Source organism: Anguilla anguilla, chromosome 2 (assembly GCF_013347855.1).
Source record: "Anguilla anguilla isolate fAngAng1 chromosome 2, fAngAng1.pri, whole genome shotgun sequence".
NCBI lineage: Eukaryota > Metazoa > Chordata > Actinopteri > Anguilliformes > Anguillidae > Anguilla > Anguilla anguilla.
The window spans coordinates 3,331,046-3,342,111 of NC_049202.1; the positions used below are offsets into that span (position 1 = coordinate 3,331,046).

An 11,066-nucleotide genomic window follows, 5' to 3' on the forward strand; every position below is an offset into this window, starting at 1 on the left:
GTGCTCTGTGTGTGTGTGTGTGTGTGTGTGCATGTGCTGTGTGTGTGTGTGTGTGTGTGTGTGTGTGTGTGTGTGTACATGCTCTGTGTGTGTGTGTGTACATGCTCTGTGTGTGTGTGTGTGTGTGTGTGCACGTGCTCTGTGTGTGTGTGTGTGTGTGTCCATGGGGGAAGGCCCTTGCATCCACACATTTAGAGACAGAGGAGCGCTCTGTTATTCTCACAGAAACCGGTCCATCGCAGAGCAGAGCAGCAGGTACGAATAAACTCATCGTTTCTTATCCTCCTCTTTCCCACATTACATCACGTCTTCCTCTTCCTCCTCCCCTACTCCTCATAATCATCCTCTCCCTCTACTGCTAATCATCATCATCATCCTCTCTCTCATCCTCCCCCCTCTCTGCCAAAGCCGGCAGATGCGCGCGTGTGGGCGGAGCATGCTGAAGAGCACGAGCGTGAGCGGGGAGATCTACTCACGCGAGCGCACGGACGGCAGCCAATCGGACACGGCGCTGGGCTCGCTGGGCTCCGGCGGGAAGAAGCGCCGCTCCAGCCTCAGCGCCCGCGTGGTCGCCATGGTGGGGTCCCGCCGCAGCCGCAGCACGTCCCAGCTCAGCCAGACGGGTGCGTCCCCGCCGCCCACACCCCCCCAAAACCCCAATGAGATCCCCCCGCCTCCCCACATGAGACCCCCCACGTCCCAGCTCAGCCAGACGGGTGCGTCCCCGCCGCCCACACCCCCCCAAAATCCAATGAGATCCCCCACATTCCCCACACGAGCCCCCCCCTCCCCACACGAGCCCCCCCACGTCCCAGCTCAGCCAGAAGGGTGCGTCCCTGCCCCACACCCCCCCAAAACCCAATGAGATCCCCACACCTCCCCACACGAGCCCCCCCCCCCTCCCCACACGAGCCACCCCTCCCAATGAGCACGTCCCAGCACAGCCAGACGGGTGCGACACCGCCCCCCCCCCCCACCCCCACCCCCAAATCAGCCCGCTAGCCTTCCCACGGGAGCCCTGCTCTACCACTGATCCCTCTCTGCTACTCGCCCCCCATCCTACAGACGCACACAGAGTTTATAAGGTCCAGAGGTGGAAAGAACCTGCCACAAAGGTCTTTCCTCAGGGTGGGGGTCATCCCCATTTCAATCCGGTCAATTCGGGAAATTCATTTAAAGAAATTCCCATGTATTGTCCGACAGGGATTTTTCAATGATTTTCCTCGCCTTTGAAATAACATGAAGTCCTGAGGGTCACTTATGTGGGGCTTTGTGTTCCTGTAGAATAAAGAGAAGCAGCTAAATGAAAGACCTGACTTGACGTTTGTTCTTAAATTAATTATAGAAATCCCAGAGTCTGCTAATTAACTTAACTTGACAAGCGCCACAAGCCTTTCAACTGCATACTGTCATATGGGCATTGCTTTTTAATATCCAACACACCTTTTGTGTTACTAAATCCATCTTACTTTCAACACGTTTTGTGTCAAAGTTGCTACATTTGTGTTAAAAATGTACAATTTATGCATTACAAAGGGGAGTCTCTTTAACACAGACTGCGTTGAAGGTAACACAAGATGTGTTGTCCTGCAGTAGGCATGGACAAGTGTTAAAAAATGACACTATGTTTGTTCTTAATACATCTGTTTTGGGGAGTGTGTGGATCCTACAGGAGTGTTGGGTAGTGGAAAGTGCTGTGTAAACTCATATAGTCCGACATATAAACAACCTCTCCTTTAAGCTGTCCTGCAGATGCTTTAGCATTTTCCTCAAACCCTGTGGCCCTTATATGGAGTTTATTGTGTTGTTCGTGTCCTAATAAAACCCCCCGTTTGACAGCTGAGACCAGTGAGGTGACAGGGATTTATGGGGTAACAGCTCTGCTGTGGGGTACGGGCCCAGAGCTGTGGGGAGATGTTCTCAGAGTTAACAAATTTAACGTTTCTTAGGAGAGAGAGAGGTTTGTATTTTTGAGAGATTTCTTGTCCCCGTTTCTGTTTGGTGTCTGTGTGGGGTATTGCTTTTTTGGCTTGGTCTCTAATTACAAACTGTGCGTAGCTGTTATTAAGTTCATACACAGAGGAATTAAATATGGAGGGGGGAAATGGTTGATCTGGTGCAATCTACAGTACTATTTAAAAATAGTCCCACTACAGAACATTTTGTCTGATGTGAGAATAATTTTGAGTTGTGCTTTGAAAAAAAAAAACAATCAAAATTTCCTGTAATGTTTTTCATAAAATAAGGTGAAAATGAATGTTTTGCAAAGTATTCTCATAATGTTTCTGTCTGATTCATTTCTCATAATTTGTAAAAAAAAAAATTATGATTATAGCAAAATAGCAGGCCGCTCTATTAGATATTGGCACAGACTAACTCCACAAGCATACACCTGAGAAACTCAGTTTCCTCTTTAAAAAATGTTTTTTTTAATTAAAAAAAAAAAAGGATGTCACACTTTTAAGAATGCCCTTCTGGAGTGCCTAACAGCATGCAGCTAGCGGTACGGAAGCCAACTGTTTCCGATTCGCAGTGGGGGGCCTGTATGTGAACACTAACCCGGGACCTGTGTTCAGGGGTAACAGGGACCACAGCCACTCAGACGGGACCCCGTATCCGGGCAGAACGGATAAGCTCAGTGTTTTGTTTTTAACCCGGGGGGCTTCTGGTCCGTTTGCCGTTGGCAGAAGCGGGCAATAAGAAGAACAAGGGGCAGATCCAGCGCAGCCAGGAGACGGGCATGGCCGTGGAGTACCCGCGAAACGCAGTGCCACGCCAGGCCAGCCGCGAGTCCAACAACGGCAGCATGAACAGCTACAGCTCAGAGGGAAAGTGAGTATCTCTCTCTCTCTCTCTCTGTCTCACACACACACACACCCAGCATGAACAGCTACAGCTCAGAGGGAAAGTGAGTACCTCTCTCTCTCTCTCTCTCTGCCTGTCTGTGTCTTAACTTAGCTTAGGATATGAGATTAATATTGTTTATAAATCCATGAATAGTTTTAATTGTTTTATGACAAAATACTTGATTAATACATTTTAATGACTTAATCAATTTAGCTCTTGGCTCACAATCTTGATTCTAACTGAATGCCCGGTATCCTCGCTGGCCATTTAATCCGAACCAAATCTGTGTTCATCATTACCTCTCATAATGAAGAGAGAAAAACCGTCCTTAGAAAAGAAAGAAATGAAATCAAAACTAATTCCACAAATGGGCCAGTCACTCATACAGAAATTCAGACGATTTTTGTTTCTACCAAAAAAATAAAATAAAATCCGCGCTGCGGATTCACGAGGTAATGAGGTGCCCCTCTGAGGTGATGTCGATTTCCCGGATCGAGTGGTTCACTCCGACGGCTCCTCAACGGTCCCTCGCCCCCCCCGTGAGTCTCCTGCCCTTCCAGAAACGGGGCCAGCAGCATCCTTAATCAGGCCACCGCTCTGATTGGACAGCCCTCCTGTCACTCAACGCTCCGCTTTAACGATGCGTGACGACGGACCGGGACCTCAGAACTTAGCGGTTCATGCTAATAAGACGCTAATTACCCGGAGAGGGACTATTAAATACTGCCACGGTGCGGTTCCAGCACAATGGCTGCCATCTCTGACCCAACATCCCCAAAAGGATTAGGTCACGGAATCAGAGTTTTCTCCAGTGAGATCGTGTTCGACAAAATTAAAATTGAAAATGCTCGCCCTTTGTGGGGCTAATGTTAAATACTCTGTTAGTGGTCGGGGGGGCCTGGGGCTTAAACTGGATTAAACCGTTAAATGTTTCTCATTGCCCGACTGCATGACAAAATGATTACTGATGATCATGAAGGAATGCCATAGCAACAGTGTCATAGCAACAGGAATATCGTCCATTAATATGCTGATTGACCTGGACTCTCTTTTTTTTGCGCCCAGTCTCATCTTCTCAGGGGTTCGTCTGGGGGCGGACAGTCAGTTTAGCGACTTCCTGGATGGACTGGGCCCCGCTCAGCTGGTTGGCAGGCAAACCCTCGCCACGCCCGCCATCGGTAAGCAGAAGGCAGTGATGAGGCAAATGAGGTCACATGATCACCATGATGGGTGGAGCTACAATGTGCTTGTCAATCATAAATAGCTTATCGGGACAAATCAAAATGCATGGATCTCACATGAGAATACAAAAGCTGTATTGGAATCAGCCTCCTGACTACTGTGTCCTCAAAGTATGGACTGTCTACTAAGCATAATGTGTACTGTATAGTCTACTAAGCATAATGTGTACTGTATAGTCTACTAAGCATAAGGTGTACTGTATAGTGCATATTTTTAGTACACAATGGGCCGTACTTGAAAACTGTCCTCTATGCTATTTTCCGACGGTACTGTGGACGACCACTCTCACCTGCCTGTTGTTGTCGCTAAAAGAAAATGTCAGCGAAGCTGCTTCTCATTTTTAAAGCAAAGCTGCACATATTTATGGGACCAAAACGGTTGTTTACTTCATAATTAATGATCTCATTGAACCTCGCTGTCCCGTCGCTGGGAGAAGGCCATCTTCCTCAACTCCTGTATTGGTGTTTTTTTGTTTTTTTTCTTAATGCATCACAGCTTGTCTTCTGGCTTCTCAGCTTCTCGCTCTACCCAATGTTTTGCTCGACAGCCAAAATAAATACATAGCCAGTAGCCAATAGCGCTGAAGATAGCACTTTGATGTCTCTGCTGTTGTTGAATTTCATTAGAGTGTAGAGCGAGTAAACATAATGACCTTTTTGAGCGATGATTATGCAGACCGCTCAGCATGTTCTCCCTGCCTAATTTCCTGTTGCAACAACCCCCGTCAATAAGACCTGCAGTGACTAGGGGGAAATATTACCCCACTGGTGCTTTAATTTCAGGTACAAGGGTAAAGATTAGGTATAAATTCAAGGTTATTGCTAGTTCATCTATTAAAGAGAGCTCATGCTGATTGGTCTATTAAGGATTAAAATATTATTCATATTTTTGGTAGGCAGATACCACACTAAAACCTTGCCGTTAAATCTTAACTAAGTCCAAGTCCCCTTTTTATGTTATTTCCAGGGGGGACAAAAAAACATTTACACAATATCTTAGAAGACAGGAGTCCCTTCCATTTCAATTGAAATTAATTTCATATTTCACACTGTGTATTGCTAATGGGGATGCTAAATAAATAAATAAATTTTAATTCATTGAAAAATCTATGTAGAACAATATTGGCATTTTTTAAGCATATGCTTACTGTGTGAACTGGACTTCAATGTGTTCATGGCTCTGAATACCGGTTACACAGTGAGTACTGTAGCTTATCGGACCTGTGTTTTGTAGTTGTTCCAGTGACCTTCGGTATGCACTTATTGTACGCTGCCTGGCCAAAGAAAAAAGTCGCACACTCTAATATTTCGTTGGACCGCCTTTAGCTTTGATTATGGCACGCATTCGTCATGGCGTTGTTTCGACAACCTTATGCAACGTCACAACATTTATTTCCGTCCAGAATTGCATTATCTTGTATTGACGACGGGAGAGTCGAACCACTCCGTAAAGTCTTCTCCAGCACATCCTAAAGACTTTCAATGGGGTTAAGGTCAGGACTCTGTGGTGGCCAATTCATGTGTGAAAATGATTCCTCATGCTCCCAGAACCACTCTTTCATATTTTGAGCCCGATGAATCTTGGCATTGTCATCCTGGAATATGTCCGTGCCGTCAGGGAAGAAAAAATCCATTGATGGGATAACCTGGTCATTCAGTACATTCAGGTACTCAGCTGACTTCATTTTATTGCCGCGTAACGTTGCTGAGCCTAGACCTGACCAATTGAAGCAACCCCAGATCATAACACTGCCTCCAGAGGCTTGTACAGTGGACACTGTCCAAAAAAATCCAAACGGCAACTTTTTTTTTGGCCAGGCAGTGTATGTCGCTGTGGATAAAAGTGTCTGCCAAATAAATGTCATGTGATGTAATGAAATGTTGTTAATCTTGTTAGCTGCTCTCCTTTCTGTGTCCCACCTCATTTTTTTTTTCCCCATCTCCTGTCCAGGAGACATTCAGATCGGAATGATGGACAAGAAAGGACAGCTGGAGGTGGAGGTGATCAGAGCCCGTGGCCTCATACAGAAACCCGGGTCCAAATCCCTCCCCGGTGAGAGATTTTGCGCGTCGGATACCTCCAATACACAGCACATCAGCTGTCATTGTGGCTATTAACAGCTGGAGAGCTCTGTACCTTTTTGCCGCTTAAAATGTTCAGTGCTGACACAGTGATGCCGTAATCGCTGGAAGAGCCCAGTGCGTTGAGTCTGTGCTCAGTGTTAACCCTTTCGAAGAGTAGGTTCTTTGTGGAGTTTTGGAAGTCGTGTTCTAGAACCCCGTTGCTTTCAGTGCGGCCCAAGTTCTTTGTTGTGCAGTAACTTAGCCAAGATGTGATTTACTTGGCATTTTTGTATTTATTCATTTTGAGATGGACAGCCTCAGGTGAGTTCTGTACTGTCTGAAAAAAAATATATAATAAATAAAAAATAGTGTAGTATATATTTTATATAAGGTCTCAGGGGGAACCAGCTATACGCTTTCGTTTTTTTCTGTTTACCTCCCATGACTGTAGCTAGCCATTATGTAACAGGACCATGGGGCGAAATTATGAGCACACAAAGGAGGAACTCATAATTAGACCTGTCCTTCGGCGCTCTGAGTCAATGTTGTGCGGATTTCCAGCTGAACTTTTCACGGTCTGGTGATGCTTTGGTCTCAGAAGAGCCAGCAGTCCTCACGCCTCTGTCCTCATTTTTAATAAATGAAGCACAAAGGTATTGAGGCGGGGAACGGGAACAATCGATTTCTCTTTTTTTCCTGTTTGAGAACACTGTGTCTTTCTTTCTTTTCTTTCTCCAGCCCCGTATGTTAAGGTCTATTTGCTGGATAACGGAGCGTACGTAGCCAAAAAGAAAACAAAGATTGCACGAAAAACACTTGATCCCCTCTATCAGCAAGCGCTACTTTTTGAGGAGAGTCCACAGGGTAAAGTTCTGCAGGTAGGTCCCGCAGACCAGGTGGGTCGCTCCTGTCCTTCTCAGTCCACTGAAGCTAATTATTATTATACCCCCCGAAGTGGCTCGTATCTCAACCGCCATTTCTGTTTGTGTGCTCTCCCTCTTAGGTAATAGTCTGGGGAGACTACGGGCGAATGGACCACAAATGCTTCATGGGAGTTGCACAGATCCTATTGGAGGAGCTGGACCTATCGAGTACAGTGATTGGCTGGTACAAACTGTTTCCGCCCTCCTCGTTGGTGGATCCCACGTTAGCATCTCTGACTCGACGCGCTTCCCAGTCATCGCTTGACAGTTCGTCGGGACCCCCCGGTGTTCGGTCCTAGTAGACTTGCGGGAGAACGAATTACTGGGGGAGGGGGGTCGGGTGGGTTAGATAGAAAATAAATTTTAAAAACTTAGAGCAACAATCAGAAACAGACAGAATCACGATCAAAGCTTTGTTGGAGCCTGACAATCACTCCTGTAGCTTTCCTTGATTTTTAGTAGTTTTTTTTTTCTCTCTCTTTTTAAAATTGTTTGTCATTCTTTTATTTCGTGTTCGTTATGTTTTTTATTTCTTCAAAATAATAATAATAATAAATAAATAAATAAATAAATAAATAAATAAAAAATAGGGCTGTCACAGAAAGCGAGTGAAAACTCTGATGAAGTGATAACACAGGGATGAGGTGATAACACAGGGATGAGGTGATAACACAGGGATGAGGTGATAACACAGGGACCACAGGGTTTAAATGCTGAAAGCAGGCCGGTTTTTATCCCGAACGGCAGCGGTGAGGGACCCGCGCTCGTTAAGCGGTCCTGTCGGACCCTGACCGTCCGGAGGTGTTCCGCGCCGACGGCTGGGTGTGACGTTGCCGTGGCGATCCTCTTTCCCCGCGGCGGTCGTCCTCCGAGCGCGTGGCCTCTCCTCGTGCGCAGACGCCGCGGGGTCCGGCCCCGGGCCCCGGGCCCCTACCCCTCGGCACAAAGCCCTTTCCAGTCTGTCCGTCACACGCCGCTCTTGTTTTTCCCCACTATCTTCTCTCTCACTCTGTCTCTCTCTCTCCCTCTCTCTGTTTATTGCACACTGGCGCTCACATTCGCATCATGAGAAAAAAAGAAAGAGTTTTTATGTTTTCTGATGTTCTGCATGGAATAAAAAAACAAAGAAGAAAAGGAGAAAAAAAAACTGAAATGAAAAAACAAAGCAATCTCTCTGCTACTGATGCTGGGGACTTTTTAGGAGAAGCAGCGTCACTTTAATTTTATTATTATTACTGTTGTTATTATTACTTTTATTTTGACAGTGAAACGCTTGCTTGTAGTGCCACTCACTCCGTTGCATCATGAACGTGTGGAATTCGAGCCTCTCTGTGTAGACAGACGTACATTCTTACCTCCTCTGAGGGGTCGACCAATAAAAGGGGTTTTAGCATAAGCCACTTTGAGCTGTCGCCATGGCGAGGGCCCGCGTGTTGCTGGGGACACTTCGGCCTGCCACGGAGAGAGCGTGATTAAAATAAAATGAAATAAAATAAAATATTCGGTTCAGTTTCACTGACTGTTTCAGGGGTGGAAACCCTGCACATGTTAGAGTTTTTATCAGACTTCTGTTTACATTATTTTGAGATTAACGCAAGCACAAGAGCTTGATTTTTTACTGCAAAAAGTTTAACTTTTTGAAAAAAAATGGTGAAAAAAAAGAAAAAAGTCAAATTAAGATTTGCTTCGTTTACGTCAGTTTCATTTCCTCTTTGCCTAGATTTGTGGGGGAAAAATAAACAAACAAACAAACAAAAAAAACTAGACAAAAAAAAAGAAAACTAAATAAATCATTCAGAATTCCCTCATGCATTTTCTGTGAATGTGACAGTTAACCAATCAGACGGGCTGGGAGAAAGACAGTAGAACACAACCAATCACAGGCCTCCGTCTGTCCTCACAGTGAGAGGCAGCATGACTCTGGAACTGTTCCAAGCTGCATGCACATTTTGTAAAACAAAGCAGACACAAAAAAAAGAAGTTATTGAAATAGATATGTGTGTTAGTTCCACATACCGTAGGCCAGCTTGTATGTTGCATGTACTTGTACAGATTGCTCGTAATTAATATTAAAGAGATAACCAAGAAACAGAAGCCATTCATATCACGCGTGTAGACGTTTGGTGCAGAACCAGTCCAGAACTTGTCCCTCACGCTGGTTGCCGAATGTCTCGAACATTTTTAAAACGTTCTTCTGTTGTATTTAATTTACCCTACGGAAGAAAGTGCTCTACTGCAGTACTAAGACAGCCCAAGCTTAGTACTCCTTTTATTGAACATGTGTATGTACACTATAATTTACTCTTTTTTTTTTTGGCTGGTACTAAGTAGAAAATATAAATGTGTAAATCGAAACAAACAATATATGGAGTATAAATGATTCTAAATTTACATAAGCGCATTTCATATACGCATGAAATGTGATTACAGAGACACACATACGCTCACAGGCACTCGACACACAGTATTTGTCAGAGACAACAGTGTGGATGAGTGACGCTTGTGAGGAATACCCAAGCAGATTGTTTAGGACCATAGACCACAGGGACTGCTGAGCTGGGCCTGGTCCATACTGGTGTACCCTGGGGGGAGTGGGGGGGGGGCTTTAATGTTTTAGTCGTACCAAGTAGCCCAGCTCAACACTGGGCGATGACACTCCAGTTCTAAAATAGATGTCAGATCACTACACCCCCCCCCCCCCCCCGCCACCCCTCTTTCATCTGAACCTTCAGATCATGTCATGTAAACATGTTTAATAAAGTTCACTTCTCCCATCCCGTGAGGCTTATTTCTTTACTTTACTTTTTTGTCAGTATTCCTGAAAATAAAATATGAAGAAAAAAAATTAATTGATAAATGCTGATTGTTTACAATTTATGTGTTCCACTGAAACAAAAGAACGTATAAAAAGTATTCACTGCAACATTTCTTGTTTGTATAACAGATGTGGCTCAAATGATGTGTATGTTTTATATTAAAAGAGTTCATTTTTATTATTTACAAATAAAAGACTGTGTGGAAGAAAATTTATTTGTACTTTCCTAATCAATTACTGTTTTTCTTCTTCTAATAAATAAACCTGAGGTTCCCAACCTTCGCCAATTAGTGAGGACTCACTCACAGTGGTGGTCTTAATACGCAATCACATGACCTTAAAATGTACTTGAATTTGCCTTGAGTATCCCCTTGTGAGAAAGCAATATTTTTCTTGGTTCTGCAAATCCTGAATATCTATGTCTGTGGTAGCGATAGCCATCAAACAAAAGCAGCAGAGATCGCTCGGGCGCGGGGAACATGCGAATAGGGAGGTTTTCATTAGAGTACATAGAATAATAGAAGGGATGGGGAGATCCGATCCCTCGGGACTCGGTTCCTGACCCTCGCTAAGTATCAAGCATTGTTTTCCCGAACCCCGCCTAGTGGACAGCCTTTGTACTACACCGTGACGCTCTATTCCCAATGTAAATAATGTATCCCAATGTGGCTTTATATGCTAAATATTTACATATGTAACCAATGCAGTGTATGCAACACACACACCCTACTGGATAGATGCAGTCGCTTACTCATGCGCACATGCAGGTCGAGTTGTGGGCGGCAGTCACATGACTTCAACTCCAGTGCCGCTCTCAAAGTTGGCGACTTGAATTGAAGATAGATAACCCGTGACCTGACTGCAGGGCCTAGCAGGACTCGAGGCGAGAGATGCATTTTAAACATTTACACAACCAGATCAAGCACAGATTCGATGACGGCTAATTTCCCTCAAAGGTTATTTCATTTTATCCGATTAAACCCAGTGTTATCCAAAAGCCAAGTAGCATGATTGGATTGTCGAGTTCAGAAAACAATCGAACATGCCACCGATTGCTACAGTTCGGACCTCCCTGCGGATGAAAAGGTACTCATTGCCGAAACAAGTATGGCACAATCAACCATAAAATCATAAAAATGCTTTAACTGTAAACAATATTTTACTATATATATTATG

General features: G+C 44.7%; 1 protein-coding gene across 21 annotated transcripts in view; it reads left to right on the plus strand.

Moving 5' to 3' along the window:
* rims1b (regulating synaptic membrane exocytosis 1b) overlaps nt 1-10,101 on the plus strand; it is a 91,882-nt gene extending 81,781 nt beyond the window's left edge. For 20 of the 21 annotated variants that reach the window (XM_035405283.1, XM_035405275.1, XM_035405264.1 and 17 more), the window contains 6 exons: nt 409-623; nt 2,688-2,832; nt 3,913-4,025; nt 6,040-6,141; nt 6,891-7,030; nt 7,156-10,101. In XM_035405283.1, the coding sequence (XP_035261174.1) occupies nt 409-623; nt 2,688-2,832; nt 3,913-4,025; nt 6,040-6,141; nt 6,891-7,030; nt 7,156-7,374 (934 nt within the window). In that variant the 3' untranslated portion in view covers nt 7,375-10,101. Of the gene's footprint in view, nt 1-408; nt 624-699; nt 717-2,687; nt 2,833-3,912; nt 4,026-6,039; nt 6,142-6,890; nt 7,031-7,155 lie in introns of those variants that run through there. The other variant, XM_035405282.1, reaches the window with a different exon arrangement.
* Nucleotides 10,102-11,066: the final 965 nt, after the last annotated feature.